Source organism: Ictalurus furcatus, chromosome 24, assembly GCF_023375685.1.
Source record: "Ictalurus furcatus strain D&B chromosome 24, Billie_1.0, whole genome shotgun sequence".
Lineage (NCBI taxonomy): Eukaryota > Metazoa > Chordata > Actinopteri > Siluriformes > Ictaluridae > Ictalurus > Ictalurus furcatus.
The window spans coordinates 8,502,852-8,523,726 of NC_071278.1; the positions used below are offsets into that span (position 1 = coordinate 8,502,852).

General features: G+C 41.8%; 1 protein-coding gene across 1 annotated transcript in view; it reads right to left on the reverse strand.

Moving 5' to 3' along the window:
- The window catches only part of trps1 (trichorhinophalangeal syndrome I), a 106,571-nt gene that overhangs the window by 70,493 nt on the left and 15,203 nt on the right, over positions 1–20,875 (reverse strand). The window contains exons 2-3 of the mRNA XM_053613517.1: positions 11,978–12,807; positions 6,625–7,688 (exon numbers count right to left, since the gene is read on the reverse strand). Coding sequence (XP_053469492.1) covers positions 6,625–7,688; positions 11,978–12,807 — 1,894 coding nt within the window. The remainder of the gene's footprint in view (positions 1–6,624; positions 7,689–11,977; positions 12,808–20,875) is intronic.

Here is a 20,875-nt window from a genome sequence, read left to right on the forward strand (position 1 = left end):
ACAAAATTCTATTTATTTTTATTCTGCATTAAAGACTGTGTTCTCATCCAAATAGTGTAAAGCAGAGGTCTTTGTGTTTTTGTGGTAAAAGTGAGATGACATTTTTCAAGCAATAACTCATAATCAGCAGATAAATAATCTCTCTCTCACACACATACACACACACACACACACACACACATTTATCTTACTGTTCTTGTGAGAACCTTCCACTGATATCATAATGCTTTCATCCGTCCATTTTCTGTACCACTTATCCTACTCGTGTAGAGTCTGGAGCCTATCCCAAGGAACTCGGGGCACAAGCGGGGGTACACTCTGAACGGGGTGCCCTCCCTCTCATCACAGGGCACAATCTCACACACACACACACTACGGACAATTTGGAAATTTCTAAATCAGCCTACAATGCATGTCTTTGGACTGGGGAAGAAACCCGAGTACCCGGAGGAAACCCCTGAGGCACGGAGAGAACATGCAAACTCTGCACATGCAGGGCAGAGAGAGATTCAAGCTCCCAACCACAGTGGCGTGAGGCAAACATGCTAACCACTAAACCACCATGCCCCACTGATATAATGCAGCTAATTAATGCTATGCTGTCAGCCTAACCTTTTGCTCTTTTTTTTTAAATGTCAGATATTCCTACCCACACTCTTTTAATGTCAGTCACACTGTCTCCTCACAATCTTTCTTCGTCTTGCCTCTTCGATGTTTCCATCAGCCCTTAAGGTTTCCGAGGGCAGGAGCTGAGGCACAAGTTTGCAGTGTGACTGCACAAACCCAGCCAACGCTCAGCAACCTAACCGTTTAAAGCACCTGGGCAACAGCTGCACCCAGCTGTTTTAAAACACCACACGTCGGGGGGGATGTGCACTGAAGCAAGGGTGATGCTAACAACCTATCAACACTATCATTTCTTGGTGCATGCGATCGAAGACACTCCACGAAAAAAAAAAAAAAACACCAAGTGCTGCATCAAAACACGGATCTAATTGGCAGGGGGATGAAGAAAAAACACGGAAAAGTCTCTGAAGCAATATCCATGCCAATACCGGTACTGAGTGGCAGTAATTAGAGCTTTTGAAAATGAAAACCCCTTTAGCTATGCTCTAGTGCACTCACTGAATACTGCCATTTTACGGGACAGGGGTGGAGTGGGCAGCGTGCGGCCCGCTGAATCACACCAGTGTGACTTGCCCTGTCCACATGACATCACACAGGAAATGGAAAGTTGGGCACAGCACGAGTCACCCACCTGCCCGTCTTCCTCAACTGAAAGAGAAAGTACTAAAAGAGGTGACAGGTGACTTCTTTAAAGCTGTGCCATAGTTACAAAGGCAACAGTTTAGGCTCAAACATGTTTGGAAAAGTACTAGAGGCAGGAAAAAAAAAAAAAGGTGGAATCAGAGCAATACGACATCAAGTAAAACTGTAATCGTTGGCAAACTGCTGTGGAATAAGAGGAATAAATCATACATTTACTGGAATATAATCAACTTTGGAGTCGAATCACACGCAGAAACGCATTAGAATGAGTGCATTCATATAAACCTGGGGACTGGCTTACTGTCAGATAACATCACATCCTGAAGTGCTTTATTCTCACACATTCTCACACCATGGCAATTTGCCAAAGATTGCCATTTTTAATTTATTAATAATCAACACTTTATGCTTTTTCACCATTTATTATTATATTTAACTTCCGTGAAACAAGATAGTTCCTGTTATTGCTTACGTCATAGCAGTCTATAAATAATAAGAATACAATTTTAAAAAGCAGCTCGTCATCTTACTGACAAACCGGAAAGTGCAAACTTCTCAGTCCTAGAGAGTCTCCTTTGGCAAATAAACTTTTACTGTTACAAAGCGCTGACAATCGAGACTCCTTCCATAAATGTAGCCTAAATGTCTCCTAAGAGAAAGCGGAGTAAACCGCTTCCTTTGTTGAATAACCCCAGCGATCATCAGGTTATATAGAGTGTCCTCAATACAAGTCCATGTGAATGAGCTGTTATGAGATAAACATATCGTTTATGTTACAGGTCAAACTACTTTCAGAACCGTGCTCGTATAGAAAATCAATCCACATCTTCTGGTGCAAAGACTCAACATGTGATATAAAGAGAATTACACCGGAAAGTAGTTCCAGCTGTAACATGAATGATAAATTTACATTAAAGTACCCATGAAATCAAAATTGAAGTTTTGTGGCTTATAGTATGACTATGTTAGCCTTAAGGTTATCTATAAGCTAGTGCGCTCCAAAACAATGACAAAATTCGCATTTATACGATGTACGCATTCAAAATTTACCGCCTCTCACTACCACGGATACGGAGCAACAGCTTTGATGACATCATTCTGCACTTCGGCTTCTCATCAGATTTTCTGTCCAATCAAATGCTCTCTAGATTCCGAAGTGTCCCGCCCACAACATTATAAAAATCCATGGTGCTAACGGTCAAGCTCGGGCTGTGAGGTAAGCTAAACGCTATTAGCTATTTAAAAAGGGTGAGGGAATGATGTTTATCACGGTTATAACACACGTGAGAATAGGAACCAACTTGTCTCTCAGTTGGTTATAAACTGTAAAAATGTCTGACATATCGTTATAATCGTTGGCAAATTTCAGGGACTTCAGGGAGATAGTCTGTTTGCATCGTGCCGCATCACACCCCCCACCGGCATGGATTATTTTCGCATGACCGTATGCTCTGTTGTGTGTTGTTCCTTACTTAATCAGCATCTTCTAACCAATCAGATTCGAGAAATTAACAGCCTTGTGCTAACGCATTATAAGCAATAAGATTCATCCTGGTTTTCCTCTCTATCCCGACAGTTGTGTGGTGTGTGAAGTACGAGTTTGGTAGTTACAGCCTACAGGAGGCTTCATGTTTGTAGTGGGCAGCTGACAGAAGACACCAAGGGCACTCACTGTACATAAATCTAAACCTTCAGAGCAAGACAGTCAAGAATATACACATAAATTCATTGCAGATTCATGCATTCTCACATACACACACACACACACACACACACACACAGGATTTACAAAGCACTAACAAAACAGATCGCACCCTGAACTATAATATAGCACACACAAATCTCGGAAGCAGCAAGCTTCCACAGTCGTTCACTGTGTATATGAAACGCATGTAAAGGGAGAAAAAAAACCCAACAAGACTGCGCTCAGACGGCGTAGGGTGTGAGGTGAGGAGTGGAGAATCTCCAGGGAGGCTGCGCAGGTCTCGTTACTCCTACCTCGCTAGAAGCTTGGAATACAAACAAGACCTTATTCAGCATGCCTCCGCATACCACCGGGAAAAAGACGCTCTACTTAACCCAGCATCACTCCGCAGCCACCTGAAACAACCAGCCGCAGGCTACGCACACCAAGGCATGTCATACACACACTCCGAGACACATGTTTGTGTCTGCGTGGGGGGTGGGGGGTGGTGGCGGAGGTCGAGAGCCGTCACATCCGAGTGAGTAAATAACAAGTGCACCTAAAGGGTCTTCACGGAGACACTCACTCCAAAGCGAATCCATCTGCTACATGATGGTAGAAGACTTGGAAGCTAGTTTTAAAGCCACAGGAAACAATCTCTATTTAATTATAAGCACAAGAGCTCAAAGCTCGCTCTCAGCACACAGTCCTACAGGAACTGCCTGAAAAATGAGTTTTTGATAAATTGCAATAAAATACTGTTTCAGTAATTAAGTGCTGTTTCAATGGTAGAGTAGTAGCAGTAGTGGTGATTACTTCGAGACTATATTTTCCTAATAAACAGGCAAGTTAACGTTATTCAAAAATGCCTCACTAGTATGAGTTTTGCATGATCTAACCATGACCACTATGACTAAATTTAGAGCAATGACGTCTTTCAGCAAGACTGGGGACAGAAATTATAAACACATACTTGGTTTGCTTAAGAGTGGGAAATATAGCGCAAAATATTTTAAAAGCATATAATCAGAATAAAATGTTATATAATCATATAATAATAAATATAATGATAATATGATAATAACTGAAAAATACTGTGGGTTTTTTAAAATTATATATATATAATTATTTAAATAATGTAATATTTTATAGAAATGCAATGCAAAGTTACAAGAGTGCTTTATAACCTTCCATCCATCTATTTTCTGTGCCGCTTATCCTACAAAGGGTTGCAGGGCCAGATTCACGAAAATCTTCTTAAGAAGGAAGTTAAGAAAGTTCTTAAGATAATTTAAGAAGTTTGTAAGAATTTCCCTAAGTGCAGTTCTTGAACAATCCTTAAGAAGTTCTCAAGTGTTTTCTTAACAATATCTTAATTTTTTTCTCTTAAGAATGACAGTAGTGTGATAGCTACAACAAATACAATACTGCCAAATTTTAAGTAGCACCCACGTCCTGATCGTTTACTCAGTCGTAAATGTGTGTGCTGAGATGTGTTTGTTTAGCAACGTTAACCGATTTTAACCGTCGCAGGAGAATTTACTTGCTGGAAAGTGGAAACCAATTAGACAAGTGTGCTAGTTTATATAAGTAAAATACTGAAGTAGTTATACAGTATTTATTATATCTTGCAAGTTTGATCATTTTATGTTTAATATTTGAAACAACCCAATAAATTCATTAATAACCTTACCCTTTGAGGATCCAGGACAAGTCGGCAGTTATCCTAACTTTAAGAAGTTATTTTTAAGAACATTCTTTTGTAGAATTTTATTTTATTTATTTATTTTTTTTAAGTTTTGTCTTAGGAACCATCGTAAGAAGAAGAAAAAAAAAAAAGAATACTCTTAAGACTAATTTTTGGGAATACAAAATATTCATAACTTTTTTTCTTAAGTTAGAAAATAAGAAGAAGAAGAAGAAAATGGCCGTTAAGAAGAATTTTATTCTTAAGAATAAATGAAGCCGGTCGCTGGAGCCGATTCCAGGACACTATCGCACACACGTTCACACACATGTTCACACAGTCTGGACAATTTGGAAATGCCAATTAGTCTACAATGAATGTCTTTGGACTGGGGGAGGAAACCGGAGTACCTGGAGGAAAGGGTGAGAAAAGGGCGGAGGCGGGATTTGAACCCCCAACCCCGGAGGTGCTAACCACACAATAAATAAATAAATAAATAAATAAATGTGTTTTGTCCAGTCATGGAAATGTCAATAAAAAAAAACAGAGACCAAAAAAAAAAAAAAAAGGAAACAACCATGAGTTGCACCTTTTTGCTAACCAGCTGTTTGTTTTCATTGAGTTTGGTGCGAGGATCTGAACCCACAGCCCCAGCTTTCTTCCCTCATTTCCCTCTGTTTTAGCATGTGGGGGCTGAACATAAAGCAGTTCACACACCATGGCCTAAGTCTTTAAACCACTGCCATGATGAGTGCTGTAAGACTACATAACCTACAACGAGGAGAAACAAACTACAGCACCACCCTTCTGCAATCTGCTAGTCTCTAAAACGCCGCAGTTATTTAAACCATTAGACGTGCGTTTACGTCAGTGTTCTCGTAGCTGAAAAAAAAGAAAATTAGGTATGGAACACACGGAAAAACATAAATGATTAATGTCATCAGGGTAAATTTAAATAGAAACGACTCTGGATAGTCAGATAAGTATTTACGAACTGTGAAAGAGAACACTGGGCTATTTAAAACCTAATAAATGTCATAACGTAAAGAACAATACACCCGTATTACATTTTAAAAAAGGAGTTGTTGGGAGGTAAATAAAATATAATGTAATAACATAAAAAGCACACATATATTAGTTTGGTGATAAACAAAGAATGAAAAGGGTGTGTAAGCAGTGTGTTATAATGTTATTAAGGGATTAAGACAGTTTGCTGTGCTTGCGCAACGTGTACACTGGATTTAACAAAGTGACTCAAATATGAAATGTGGCACACGTGAACTCCTTTATATCTATAAATCAAACCACAACATGCCTGTAAAGTACGGAAGAAAATACCCAAATAATTGAGATCTTATGTTGTAGTAGTGTTCTCTGATGCCCGTCCTTGAGGAAAGCATTCTCCATAAAGCTATTATGAGCAAAAGCATTTCTCCATAATGTCTTAAGGGATTTCATACAATAAAAAAAAAAAAATTCTCCTCACACACAGATATTTGGCTTAAAGGCAAGTTAAATCAAAACCAATGAAGGGGACGTTTTAAAGGCAGATCGAATTACCTGATGTTTTAACTTTGTGTATTTATTCTGCAGCGTTGCTTAACTTAAGACATGGAGCAATGCTGAGGGAAATCTGTTGCTTATTAGTAAGAAAGCAATATTGGTGCATCACAACAACAGATAGTCTAATCACATCATGCATGATTTGATTATCTGTAATCTTAACAATGGCTGCAGCGTCCCAGCCTCTGACTGAAGACTGCTGGGGCCTAAACAGAATAAAAGCGAGCTGGAAGATTAATCTGCTCATTGTTACTGAGAGATTATTGCCGTAATTCGCGGCAGTCGAATTTCTTTTTTTTCGCAGCAAGATAAAGTGGTACATCTCTTAAAAAAGGCAATTGGAGTCCACTTATTAAAATAAAAGCGGCCTGCGTGAAATAATGAAATCCGTTAAACGTGTTGACTGTCGGTGTGCTGTTACCTGTAGTGACGGAAAATTTCCTCCTCCACCTCGGTGTAGAAGTTGCATTTGGTGCAGGCATACTCTCCGTGCTGGCTCCGGCCGCCTCCCTCACCTGTCGCCTCGTCTTCGGGCTTGGCTTCCAGCAGGGCGCGGGGAGCGTGCGCGCTGTCGTAGTGCAGCAGCAGCAAGTCCACATCAGTGGAGGAGAAGGTGCACTGATCGCACAGGTGGGTGACAGAGGATCTGGGTGGAGGCGTGGCCCCAGCAATGGGTGTTAGCTGCAGCAGGAGCAAGGCACAGTGCGGGCACGAGCTCCTGCGACACGCAAACGGGTACGAGACGTCGCCCAGGTGTTTGTCGGGGCTGCAGAGGCCACGCGGGCACAGCGGGCAATGCTTGATCGCGCACTTATGGATGCTGTGCGCCCTCTGGTAATGGCGCAGCAGCGGAGCCACCACAATCACGTCAGGCCCATGGTTCATGGAGTAGCGGAAGTCGCAGAACTGGCAGTTGTAGCTGGTCACCACAGTCTCTGAGTCGGTACCTGTGCCCGCCTTGCCACTCTGGTTTTCCTTCCTCTTTGCATTTAGTTCTCCCTCTCTGGCTTTTCGCTCCCTCTCTCCCGGACTGCTGTCTAGCCCTAAAGCCTGGCAGTGCCGCTTCTCATAGTGCTCCAGCAGTCTAGAGGAGCTGGACGCCTCGCAGCTGAAGCTGCAGTACTTGCACCAGTAATATGCCGCTGGCACGTCAGAACCCGCGGGCCGGATCGGCACCGAGTACCCGGCCACCGAGTCGTCCTCTGCTCTGACCGCCACCCGTTCAGCCCATGTGCCTGGCTCCTCAACTCCCGACCATGGTGCGCAGGTCCCCTTCACCTCCACAGCCTTGTCTTCAGAGCTAGCAATACCCAGCGGAGGGTTCTTCATCTTGTTTGGGTGGGCAGACAGGAAGTGCTGCTCGAGTTCCACTGACGAGCTACCCATGTAGGTGAAGTTGCAGAACTTGCAGCGGAAATACTTGGTGTTACCCTGACAGTCTGGTGTCTTCCTGCCAATGCCTATGAAGGTGCCCGCTAACGTCACCTGGTAGCAGGAGAAGGAGAAGGAGGAGAAGGGAGAGTGTAAGGGAGAATATGAGACAGAGGGGAAAAATGAATAAATGCATGGATTTAGAATAATACAGGCACATTATGCTGCAGACAACAGATGGATAGTTTTCTGTAGTGTTTCCAATCCGACAGAAGAATCAGCAGATATCTCCGCACAAATCATGCCGCCTTTAATGGGTTTAGCACTTTTTTTCAGTGGGACTTTGAAAAGCGTTCAGTCTGCAAGATGGAACGATTTGAAGCTTGTGACACTTTCTTAGGCATGAAGCAACAGTGCATGAAAATGCAAAATGGCAGTGTTTATTTTTATTAAACACAGCTACTGATATGAATAAAAAGAGGCACGAAATGATCGACTCAAACGAATCCTTTAAAAACAATTAAAAACCGCTCAATTGGTCATTATAATCTGAGAGATCAAATCAAAAGAAAATAGTTTTAAAGGTACAATGCAGTTATTTTAGGAAATGCAAACACACACACACACACACACACACACACACACACAAACATACACAGAGAAAATCTCTCATGATAAGTTATCTCATGATAACTGTAATACATGTATTATGAGGTTTGTAACAAACTTAATCAAATCTGCACAGCTGTCAAGACAAACACATACACTAACTGTCAAAAGTTTGTGGACACTCGACTGAAATGTTTCTCACGATCTTAAGGTGTGTGATTTTGATCTGAAGGTGTGTGATTAAATGTATGAAATCGGTGTTGTAGATGAAAATATAATCATGGCAACGTATTCGTTTCTTTTATTAGAAAACAAACATTTTATTTGCAAAAGTTTCTTGTTTTTTTTTAAACGGTCAACTCGGAGCGAAATATTCGGAAAAGCAGGCGATAAGCGTCCAGCGTCGGTGAGAACTCCTTTAATACTGTTTAAAAAGCATCTCAGGGAAATTCCTCAAGAAATCGGTCGAGAAAACGCCAAGAATACATTTCTGGAAATTCTAGGCAAAAAGGCTGTTTACTTTGAAGATGCTAAAATACTAAATTATTTAGAGTCATTTTGTATTTTTTATCACAACATAATTCCCATAGTTCCATTTGTGTTACTCCAGAGTTTTGATGACTTTATTATTATTCTGAAGTGTGGAGAAAAATACAATTAAATTAAAGAACGAGTGTTTCTAAACGTTTGACCGGTAGTGTATATAACAAACCTTCTGAATGTAAAAACAATGACACTATATATAATAACATGTATATAAATACTACTACTACTATAATAACTATTATTATGACTATTATGATGGTGATGATGATTATTATTATTCCTATTATTATATAAACTTTAATAACTGGACAGCTGACAATATATCTGAAAAAAATGAATTAATGATAAACATTTCTAAACATTAACAAAAAATATATTTAAATAATAATAATAATAATAATAATAATAATAATAATAATAATAATAATAATTAAATTAAATAATTAGATTGATCTTGATGGCTGACAAAAAAAAATAATGGACACTTCTAAAAATTCATAAAAGTTGCTTTTAAATAATAATAATTAATAATAATAATTTCTAAAAACTAACATAACCTTAAATACTACTACTAGTAATAATAATAATAATTTGATACAGTTTTTCAATGTGTAAATAATTAGATTAAATATCTAAAAACTAATTAAAAAATACCTTTAAATAATAATAATAATAATAATAATAATAACAATACTTGCATGTTTGTTAGTTTTTAGTGACAGAAAGTTGGACCTTTATCCTCATATGCCCTGTAAAACTTCCCCTTCGGGATGAAGACTGAATAATCCTGGAATGCCACTGTGTAGTCTTGTTCTTACTGGCAGCTGTAGCGCTATATGTTTAGGAGATGATTAAACAAATCACCACACCTGTACTTCCCGACAGACTCCTGTTCCAAACATCCCCATAAACCACAGCCGTGTGAGAGCTGCAGACTCAGTCTGATGTCTGGATTCAGTCCACGAGCACATCCACTGCATTATTAATTCATTCATTTTAAAGCAGGCGATGAGCGGCCATGAGCGGGAGCGTTTTACTCTCTCGAGAAAATGAGTTTGTTCAAATATGAAAATGCAGCTAACCCCATGCATGAGTAAGGTTTTACACTGTGACTGTTTGGTTTTTGTCCTGTTCAATCAAAGTTAACCAACAGCATGTGGAAAATTCAGTAGGATGCTCAGAGCAAATGCCAATAGCAGTGTTGTTTGATATGCTTTTAAACCAGAACATCTGCAAAGAAGAAAACCAAAAACAGAAAAGGCAGGTAATGGGAAGGTAAGGGGCAATCAGTACATAAACTTATACAAAGAGCGACCGAAAGTAGGCTCGTGAGAGGGGCAGAGCGCAAACGCGGCCCCACACGATGGGCTCTCCTTGTTCGTTGTTGTTCAATGAAACAGAATAGACTGGGTTGCCCTCTCCTCCAGGCGCACGCCGCGCTGCCCTCTGAGCAGCGGTTTGCTTCAGAGGAAGCTCACGTTAGCCTTGACTCTGCCTGACTGCTATCTGCCGTGCACAAGAAGACCTTCCAATTAAAATGGAAGGCATCACGAATCGTATTCTGCGAACGCTGCAAACAAGCTGAGCGCGGACTAGCAGGGTTTTTGGGGAGGAAAATCCGCACAGGAAAAAAGTTGCATTGAGGAAGCACGTGTCCCAGAAGCTTTCACATGTCAGGGATGTATTTATCGACAAGTCACGACCTAATCTTCCCTGGACAATACACGCCGCTCCTGGCAGGCAAACAGGCCTTAATACTGAAGTTCAGCTGGAACGCACAACATCAAAAACTGAATATCACTGTCACGGTGAATTACTAATCTGGAAAGAGGTGTCCTTCATTTGGGAGTTTTTTTTTCCATGCCTACTTCTCATCTAAGCTTCAACTGAAATTGTTCTGACGTTATAATGTCACAGTCCTTGGAAAATAGCATTTTTTCACAATTTTTATTTGTACTTAGCAGTGCAAGGGGGAAAAAAAATAAAATAAAACAGATTCACTTCCCAGATCGTTCTTATTAAGTGTATTATTCATTTGGGTTCATCCTGAACACATATCTGTCATACATTAATGTAAGTAAAAAAAATATTCATCAAATATCAATCAAGAAGACTTTTGTCTTGATCTGATCATAAAAAAATTTTTAAAAAATGTAAAAACCATCAGAAAATTTTGAGATGCCTTCTAGCTTACTAAAATTCCCAGACGCAATAAAATACTAGATCTCAATTTATATGGGGAAAAAAACAACAATGGAGAAGAACTTAAAAAAAAAAAAAAACCATAGGGATATTTAACATTTAGATCATTTCTGGTAATCCAAAAGAAAGAAAGAAAGAAATGTGGGGAAAAGTCTGGCCTGCTTCAGAAGCAGAGTAGCATTAAAGTCATTAGGGCCTGTTGGTCCGAGCCGCTGCCAAATCCGGGCCCGGCGGTGGCGGTGAAGGCCAAGCGCCATCCTACGGCTCATTCTGTAGGAACAGTGGAGTTAAACGTGCCAGTCGAACTGTAAACACGACATTGGTGAAGTGGAGAGCAAAGCCGCAGTGAAAGCTGGGCGGATAAATAGCTATGACATCTGTTCATTACCCATCGTTTAAAATAAATCGACTCTCCTGTTTTTACTGGCTCTCCTCGCCCGACTTCCCTACGCTCTTTTTCCCCTCTTTTCATTGGCTGAATGAGAAATCGCAGTCACTGATATTACAGCATGGAAAATTCCACTCGGAATGAACGCGGAATAAAGATTTATTATTCTTTTTTTAAAGGTTTACACAGTATAATGACAATTTGTGAACCTGGAAGTCGAACTGAAAAAAAAATAATAATGATAATGAAAAGCTAGAAGACAGAGGAATACAGCAGACCTTTCCTGCTTTTTGAAAGTATTTATGAAGAAGAAATAAGCTTCTGTTTGTAACTTTAACTTGCCTCAGTAGATAAGACCATAATTACTACACTCTGTATAAAATAAACCACGCGTATATGTTCAGCAGTAGTGGACAGTTTTTGAACTGTATATTGTTGAATGGTGAAAAGCTTAATTTATTATTTATTTATGTTGTTGTTTTTCTTGTCGTGGGTTATTTTCCGAGGAAAGCTCTGAAAAGAAGGAGTCGCACTTTACCGTATATTTTGTTGTTCTGCTGTAACAGGCGTGCGTGTTTCATGCTTTACTTTTAACGCACTCTGCATTCTGTGTGCATTGTAATGAATATCGGATGATGATGCATTAAGCGGTGATTACCTGTACGTCATAGGTGCCATTGAGTAGCGAGGCTCTGGGCGAGCCCGGGTCGGCGATGACGCCTGGGTTCCTGCTGCCGTCTTTGCCCTGGCTTTGACTTTGAAACTGCGGCATGTTGTGCAGAGCGAGGATCCTGCTGTCAAGCTCGGCGTCATGCCGTGTGCGGTTGTGCAAGCCCAGGTGGTACTTGCGGAAGTGCTTGATGAGGTCGGCCGGGTCGTTGCCGTAGTAGCCGTACCCGCAGATGTTGCACTTAAAGTCCTGTAGCTTGGGAGAAGAGGAGGATGAGGAGGATGAGGAAGGCGGGGGAGCGCCGCTCTCTGCTCTCGGAGGGCTAGAGGCCTCGTCACTATGCCTGTGTGTCTGAAGCGGATGGGGAGGGAGCCGAGGGATTTCGGATCCATCCTCCCCCTCGGTGTGAAGTCTTTCGGAACCAGGTGGCACTAGAGGACTGTGGGTAGGCCTTTCCTCGCCATTGCTGGCACAGCTCTGCACAATGACGCATGCCTCTGGCCCCCTGCGCAATGACGAATGTCTCTCAGTCTCCGCTCCACCCTTAACAGCTTCACCCTCTCCATCAGGACTTTGGCCGCGGTCTGATCGTGTCGGGGAGGCGTCGGCGTTTTCTGCTTGCTGATAATGAAAGCCAGGAGTGTCTGGTTTGACGGAGCTCGGGGAGCCCGGCTCGGACCGCTCCTCTGGAACCGAGGCCTCGCTGCCCGCTGCCTCGCCGCTCTCCGGACCCGCAGCTTCCGCTACCGCCGCCGCTTCGCCTTCGTCTTCCTCGCCGCCGAAGCTTCTCAAAGGGGGATTCTTTTTCCGCACCATATCTGAAAGACAGCGTGCAAATGAAGTGTCTTTTAACTCAAAACAAAAACCATACGGTCGTGCCGGCTCAATTTTATAGTCGGCGGCGCCTGCTGTCCACGTTCAACAGTCTCAATATAACCTTCTTGATTGTTCTTTCATTCCCCCCCCCAAAAAAAAAATGCTTGAAAGAAATGATTTGCCTTCCGATCTGTCTTCCAACTCAACCCATAAACATGGAATATCAGTGACTCTGGCAGACGCCAGGCTTCTTTGATGGTATTTTAATGAATAAAACATGTTTGTTCGTGTCATGGATTTGGCATGAGGGCACACATTTAACCCAGTGTACCAAGTCACCCGGCTGAGATGAAGAAAAAATATATATAATTCATAACCTAACTTGTGAAAAGAAATTACCGTCAGCATTCACTGAGGTCATCGATGCATGTTTGCTCCTAGAGGACGATGAAGGTTCAATTCTGCTCTGAATTCTCATTAAGTAGACTTTCCTTTGACATAAACTGCACTGTAACAAATTGTCTAACAGATTTATTATGGATGCAACTGAACACGACTTAGCATTTCGCTCTTGTTATATATATATGTGTGTGTGTGTGTGGGTGTGTTGCCTAGTTTCTCTCAATCTCATGATTTAACTAATTTGGGGCCGGTCTCATTTCTTCAGAAAACGATATAGAGCAATTTCCTAATTTAGGTTGTAAAGCAAATGGGCATTAAATAAAGCGATTGAGGGACAACGCCTTAACCAGGGTTGTGTTAATGGAAGCCTTAGGAAAATCTAATCTGAACCAACAGCTCATAAATTTCACCACACCCCCATCTATCACTCCATCGCCAATTCTTTCACAATCCTTACTTCGACATGGGATGTGATAAAGTCAAAACACACACACACACACACACACACAGGGCTTGTGTCTCTCCATGGTACAGCTTGCTGAGTTCAAAGTACTTGATATCAACGGTGCTTTTATTAAAATTGATTTATGGGAGATATCAGGATGAAGAGTGAAGCTTCTTTTTTTTTGCGTCTGTAGTTATAAGTTTGCATTCCTAAAGCTTCCAAACTGCACATTATTAGTGCCATGGCACAAAGCGTCATATTAAAGCAGTGTCTGCAGGGCAAGATAAACCCACATTAGTGACATGATGACTGATCTAAAGTGAGCGCCAGTGGTGAGAACGCTGCGTATAAACAGAACCTTCGTCCCAGCTCGTCCTGGAAACGCACGCCTCGTGATTTATTTCGTTTCAATAAACTCTTGATCAGTGGAAACCCCATGCAAAATTTATACAGCCACTTTAATCAGATATCAGATGGAGTACTCATTTAAACCATTGTTTATTACCTGAATCAAAAGCGCTTTCCTTCTCATAACCTCCTCCCACTCTCTCTCTCTCTCTCTCTCTCTCTCTCTTTTTCATTTTACAAAGAAAGTAAGGCAATGCACGGGTTCATCAGAGCAGGTGATTTAGCATACACAAGGTAATTACATTAAAACTTCAGGGGGGTACAGTAAGACAATGGCGTTCCAATCCCCCATCAAAAGACAGGATAATCTACTTCTATAGCAATTGCTCGCAGGCGTTCGTGTACCGGTCAACTCAGATCACTGGCTCACGTTCCAGTCCTTCCTCCTTACATTATTTTGCTCCTCATCTATTACTGTGCCTTTTCGTTCAGGACAGAATGATCCATTTTCTTCATTAAAAAAGACGGAGTGAATCAGCAGTGGGGTTTATTTAGAAGCAGAACTCGGCTAATTCGGTCCAGTGACGACTCACGACTCAATCGTATGCCGTCCACTCTGAGAGGCAAACGCAACAGCGAGCTCAGACAGCTGTTTCCACCGCGCGCGTGTTGAAGTTAGGGCAAAGCAGAACAGTCCAAGAAAAAAAAAAAAACAGGAAGGGGACATCGGCATGCTAACTTCTGTGGAGACGCTTTAAAACAACACTCTTTGCCCGGAGTAAGACCCGCCCAGTGACAGGCTTTTCATCAATGCTATAGTGACAGGGTGAAGACAGAAGCTCTTGCTGGATTACTTTTGCGTACAAAAGGTGTGTACACCCAACAAATCTCACAATGAGGCGACTCGACGCTCATGCGCTGTCAAAAGCTCGGAAGTCGAGATCGACGAGCTCGAAGTATTTTTAACTCAGATCCATACTTTGGTGCTTATGTCAAATTGTGCTCATGAACAAAAGACAACCAGGACTGTTGTTTTTTTTTCCTTTAAAACACAAAGCATGCACTCTCATGGCCTGGCACAGGAATTTAGAAGCTTAAAAATTATAATAGAACACACCTACGTTTACAACTAGCTAAAAATGCACAGTACTTATTGGTGGTTCCTAAATAAGGAATAAAACATAACAGGATTTACTGTTGTGTTGTGTTGTTTTCCTTACTCAGGAACAATTCATTTTGGAAAGGGAAAAAACAAAACAAGCATTTTTTTTTTTTAAATTTTGAGAACGCTTGTTTGAGAAAGTGCGTCGTTTTATTTCTCATATCTTTTTAGATAACTGGTATCTATCTCAGACAGGTTTGTTGCCAGGTGAGCTTAGTTAAAGGGAAACCTACTTAAAGAGGCTGTTCTACATTATTAAGCAAGTTACAGTTCACATGCAATAAGGGGAGGGAAGAAAGATCTTTCTGACGATGAAAAGCGTGAAAACAACTGATATTTCACGAAAACTGAATAGAGCTCACGGAACTGTCAAAAGATTTGTGCGTGATTCAGAGCGCAGACGAATTCAGTCAGATTAAGGCTTATTAAGGAAAGTTTCTGTCGGACAAATGAATGGTATTAAAGGCGCAGCTATAAAACAGCCGTTGTTGAGCAGTAAACAGGTATTTGAAGCTGCTGGTGTCTCTCGAGTCCCAAGAACCTCTCCATGCAGAATCCTAAAGAGGCTGGCAGTTGTGCGCAACGCTGCATTTCGGGCCACCCCTAACCAAAGCTCACAACGAGAAACGTTCGCAGTGGGCTCGGAAATCCACGAAGACTAATTTCCAAACAGTTTTATTCAGCGACGAATGCCATGCTACACTGGACGGTCCGGATGGATGGAGCTCTGGATGGTTGGTGAATGGCTGTTTCCTGTTCCGACACGACTGCAACGTCAGCAAGGAGGTGGTGGAGTGATGACTTGCGCTGGAATATTGGGAAGTGAGATGGTAGGTCCCTTTAGAGTCCCTGAGGGTGTCAAAATGACCTCCGCAAGATATGTGGAGTTCCTAACCGACCATTTCCTGCCATGGTACGAAAGGAAGAATCATGCCTTATGAAATAAAATTGTTTTCATGCAGGACAACGCACCATCCCATGCTGCAAAAAACATCATTGACGCCTTTGATGCTATGGGCAAAAAAGAGGAAAAAGTTATGGTTTGGCCACCATCATCCCCTGATCTCAATCCTACTGAGCACCTGTGGAGCATCCTTAAAAGGAATATCCATGAGGATGGGCGGCAGCATACCCAGAATATCGAATATTGGGGGGGGGGGCGATACTGGCATCCTCAAATGAAATTCTTTTTGATTCTGAATTTGTTTTTGTGATTCATTTTGGACGTCTCTAGTTTTATTTGTTATTTAGAGTGTTACTGTTTGGTTCAGTTCAGATCTTTTACATTCTTTTATTTACTTTAATATTAATAGATAATATAATATAAGAATGAATATGAATATGAATATATATATATATTTCATTTTAAAAAGTACAGTACATTTTCATAATACAGTCAGTACTGTTTATTTCTGTAATAAAGTCCAGCTATATTATACTGTGAGTGTTGTGTTTTCATTCAGTATCGATTTAAAAACACTTGACCAACCTAGTTATCAGTAAATCCACTATCAGTCGACCTCGATCAACAGTTAGACATTTTTCTTTGTTCAATAACGACACATTTTAATATAGATTTTTTTATTAGTTATAGATTATTATATAGAGTATCCACTAGACAAGTCCTCGTGTATTACTGTAGCACTCTAGCGATCCATAAAGTTCTGTACACTGCGTCATCTCGGACACGGTCCTGCCATGTCAACTACTTTCCAGTTTAGACAAAAACGAACAACATATGAGACAAAATGAACGTGTTACCGATGGATTAGGCACGGATTCTGGACTATAACTCACATGTACATGCTCTACTCTGCGCTGACATCTCACATCTCACAGGAGCTGACATCTTCCCCGAGTGCCATGGCCAGAATCCTGACGTGCTGGCAATAAATCTTGTTAAAATCATCCAGGCCCACTGAAATCATCTGCTTTCTTTCTCTGAGCCCATAGGTCCGAGCAGAAGCACAGAGAGGCCGAGGAGACTTCGTTGTAAACACACCGATGTGCATGAACACCCGCGTACATAAACACTCGGAACATTACGGCATTCTTTCGCAATTGAGCAATTTTACTGCTCTGATGATTAAAATAACATGGCTCGAAATAGACTCGCTTGTATGTTTTGATCACTGAGCCTTTATCGGCCTGGTACAGCCGAAACACTACACCTGTATACCAAGGGTACGAAATCTAATGAAGCCGGATCATTTCATACATCTGGACAAAACATCTGTATTCTGACTTCTCACTACTGCTTTCTGACTTCAGGAGGATCAAACATGAATACATATTCCAGCACAACCTCGAGAACACCACGGAGCCGAGCAGAGTCTCGAGCGGGTTTTTTTTTAATCTTTTTTAAATGATTATTATTAACACAAGCATGCGCTCATAATTCAGACCTGCTCTTTAAGTCCTTGGATGGGTAGGAGGGGTGAGATTGCAAAAACGTCCTCTTTAACAACTTCCCACACACACGCACATTTCAGTCCTACAGGATTTCATGAATTACTCTTTGTGATTGTTGGGGCCAAAAACGCTCGATTTTGCTGCGGCTTTTTTCAAAATTTGCGATGAACTTTCTGAGTTTTTTATGCTTTTTTTTTTTCTTTCAGAAAACTACTTGAATCTGCGAAACTGCAGTTGCACGAAATAGTTTCACGCGGTCTTTCGCGGTGATGTTTGTTGATAAATGAGCCTATTTAGCTGTACTCACGTGCGATGCACGTGAATCAAACAGGGCTTTGACCGAGTGCATGTTGTGATGGTGTCACATGACGCGTCTTGGCCCAAATCTGCGGTAATTCTGAAAAAATCCCAAGCGCCTCCGAATACTGCAGCGTTTGCTTGAGTTCACGCTCATTTCTGCGATCGCAAAATGGTGAAATCCTGCAGGGACTGAATTATTCACGCAGCCAACTTCCTTAACCTCAGTAACCAAAAGCAAACCTATTGGCTATTTTAGTTTTTTGGGGTTTTTTTTAATAAAAGCTACATGTTATTATAGTTTAAAAAATGTCCCCACAAGGTCAAAACTGTCAGATATTCTGTCAGATATCTATGTAGGGATATTAGGTTCCCATCAAAATATAAAAACATGCCCACACACACACACACACACACACACACACACACACACACACACACACACATTGCACAAACTTTGCTGTCATGATCAGTCAGGCAGAGAATTGAGTTCCCAGACTCACACGATGATGGCACTCACTTTGCATCTTTTATTTACTGGTGTCTTAAACCAAAGTGATTAAAAAAAAAAAAAAAACCCACCATGATTGCCTTCTGCACCTTATTGCTTAATAACTAACTCTTCAGCTTACAGGAGCAGCCTTAAAACCTCAAAGAGCTCGAATGTCAGTTTGTTTAACCGTATTCTTATACGCTAGGTCCTAAACTGCACTTTCCATCACCTTGCCGTGTGACCCGTGCTGTAAGGCATTCTGATCTACTGATGAGGGAAACGGACTTGTGTTGCGGATGAGACAGCACGCAGCGTCGCAGAGACGTTAGCTCACTGATTTAAGACGCTGCACTATTCACTGAACCTGAGTGTTATATGAACCGATATAAAAAAAAATTGGTTCTGAACGCAACAGGCCTGCTTTCTCTGCTGCACGGCACACGTGGCCAGTGTCCCCCTCTCTAGTTCGTCTAGCATACCATGTGAGTGCGGTCACGTCTAAGACCGAGCGCGCACCGTCATAAAAACGCTCCCGCAATTCTACCTTGCGTCGTCTCTCTTGTTATTCCACCCATCTTTCAGGATGTCACTGCTACGGAGTCTGCGGCAGAACAGAACCCGAGCGCCCCCCGATCTGTCTCCCTCTGGTGTTTAATCTCATCCGGATCATTAGGAATAAATCACATTAGTGTCTCGATAGTAATGCTACGAGCATGTGTAGGGTCTATGGAAAACACATAGGCCCAGTCCTAGATAAACGGGGAGCAATTCATTATCATTAAGCCCAAATGTCAAGAGGACGAATCTGGCTGTGAGTCAGTCTCCCCCTCCCTACGCATAAAACAGGATAATCACTACGCTTTAACGCTGCATCTGTACACCGCGAGTGCTCGCTTTGTCTTAGAGCATTACAGATGATTGCTAGGTCCTGTAAGACCTTTTTCCTCTCCACTTACACACTTTATTAATCATGCTGATGAAGTGGCTAGGGTAGGTTTTTTAAAAGCTAGGGGGGAAACATAGCCACACAAAAACATACATAACACTGATTTACATTTCAAAACAACAAAATCACCCACAAAGAAATGAGCGTAAAATTCTCCTAGATACGGAGCAGTTATTGTTCTCGAACACCCTCCTCTCCACCTCAGACAATAATACGGAGACCCGTTTGTGGAGAAATACAGGTGTATCCTCGCACTCGTGTTGGCATAGCAGGTCGTGTACGCAAATCATGCGCGGAATAAAAACGCTGAGATATATATACTACAGTGCGGCCCGAGTATTACGTCTTACGTATAATCGTTTACGTATTCCTGGAGGTTTTGTTTGATTTTGTCGCGGGTTTTTTTTCAAAAGCTGCGACTCGATTTGCGGCGGGTTTTTTTTACTTGAACTGGCAAAATCGAAAATTGCACGGAATTGTCTTTCGCAGTGATGTTTGTTGGTAAATGAGACCTTCAAGCTGTACGCAAGTTCGCCGCACATGAATCGAAGAGACTGAACGCGCATTGTGATGATCTCACACGACGCATCCTGACCCAAATCGGTGGAAATATAAAAAAATTGCAAGCTCCTCCGGGCGCAATTAGCACGGTTAGCACGTTCGCCTCACGCCTCCAGGGTCGGGGGTTCGATTCCCACCGTGGCCCTGTGTGTGCGAATTTTGCATGTTCTCCCCGTGCTGCGGGGGTTTCCTCCGGGTACTCCGGTTTCCTCCCCCAGTCCAAAGACATGCATGGTAGGCATCTTTGGCGTGTCTAAAGTGTCCATAGTGTATGAATGGGTGTGTGAGTGTGAATTGTGCTCTGCGATGGACTGGCACCCTGTCCAGGGTGTACCCCGCCTTGTGCCCCATGCTCCCTGGGATAGGCTCCAGGTTCCCCGTGACCCTGAAGAAAGGATAAAGCGGTATAGAGGATGGATGAATGTAATGGATCAATATTCCTCCGAATATTGAGGAGTTTGCTTGATTTTGCGTTAATGTCTATGTCTGTGTACATACACTCAGCTTCGAGACTAAAAATGAAAGAAGATTCAAGAAGCTTTCTTGTACAATGAAATTCGGACAGCTGCAGTACAAAATAACAAACTCATTTTTTTTTTACATATCAAATAATAACAACATGACCTGAATCTAGGTTTTTCTCAGCCATTTTGCATAGGATTTCTAACAGACAGACTTTAACCATGCCATAAGCCCCTCTTCCCTCTCCCAGTCTTACAACAGAAATGACTCTGTACATCATAGAAACACAGTCTGCACTTCCACTTGAAGAAATGTATCAGATTTGATTCTGATTACATGACATAAGACCTTGATGTAAAAACGGCAACCCTGCCAGTCCTGTCTGTTGCTCGTCCTCCACTGATGATGTTTATAGAGTGAGTATGGGGCAGCGGGATTCCCTGGACCTCTAGTATAGCTTGTTGCTGTTTCCATTTTTGAACCTTAGGTACAATAATGACTTTACGGAAGCGACGTGGGGCTGTGAGTGAGCTTCCCCCGCA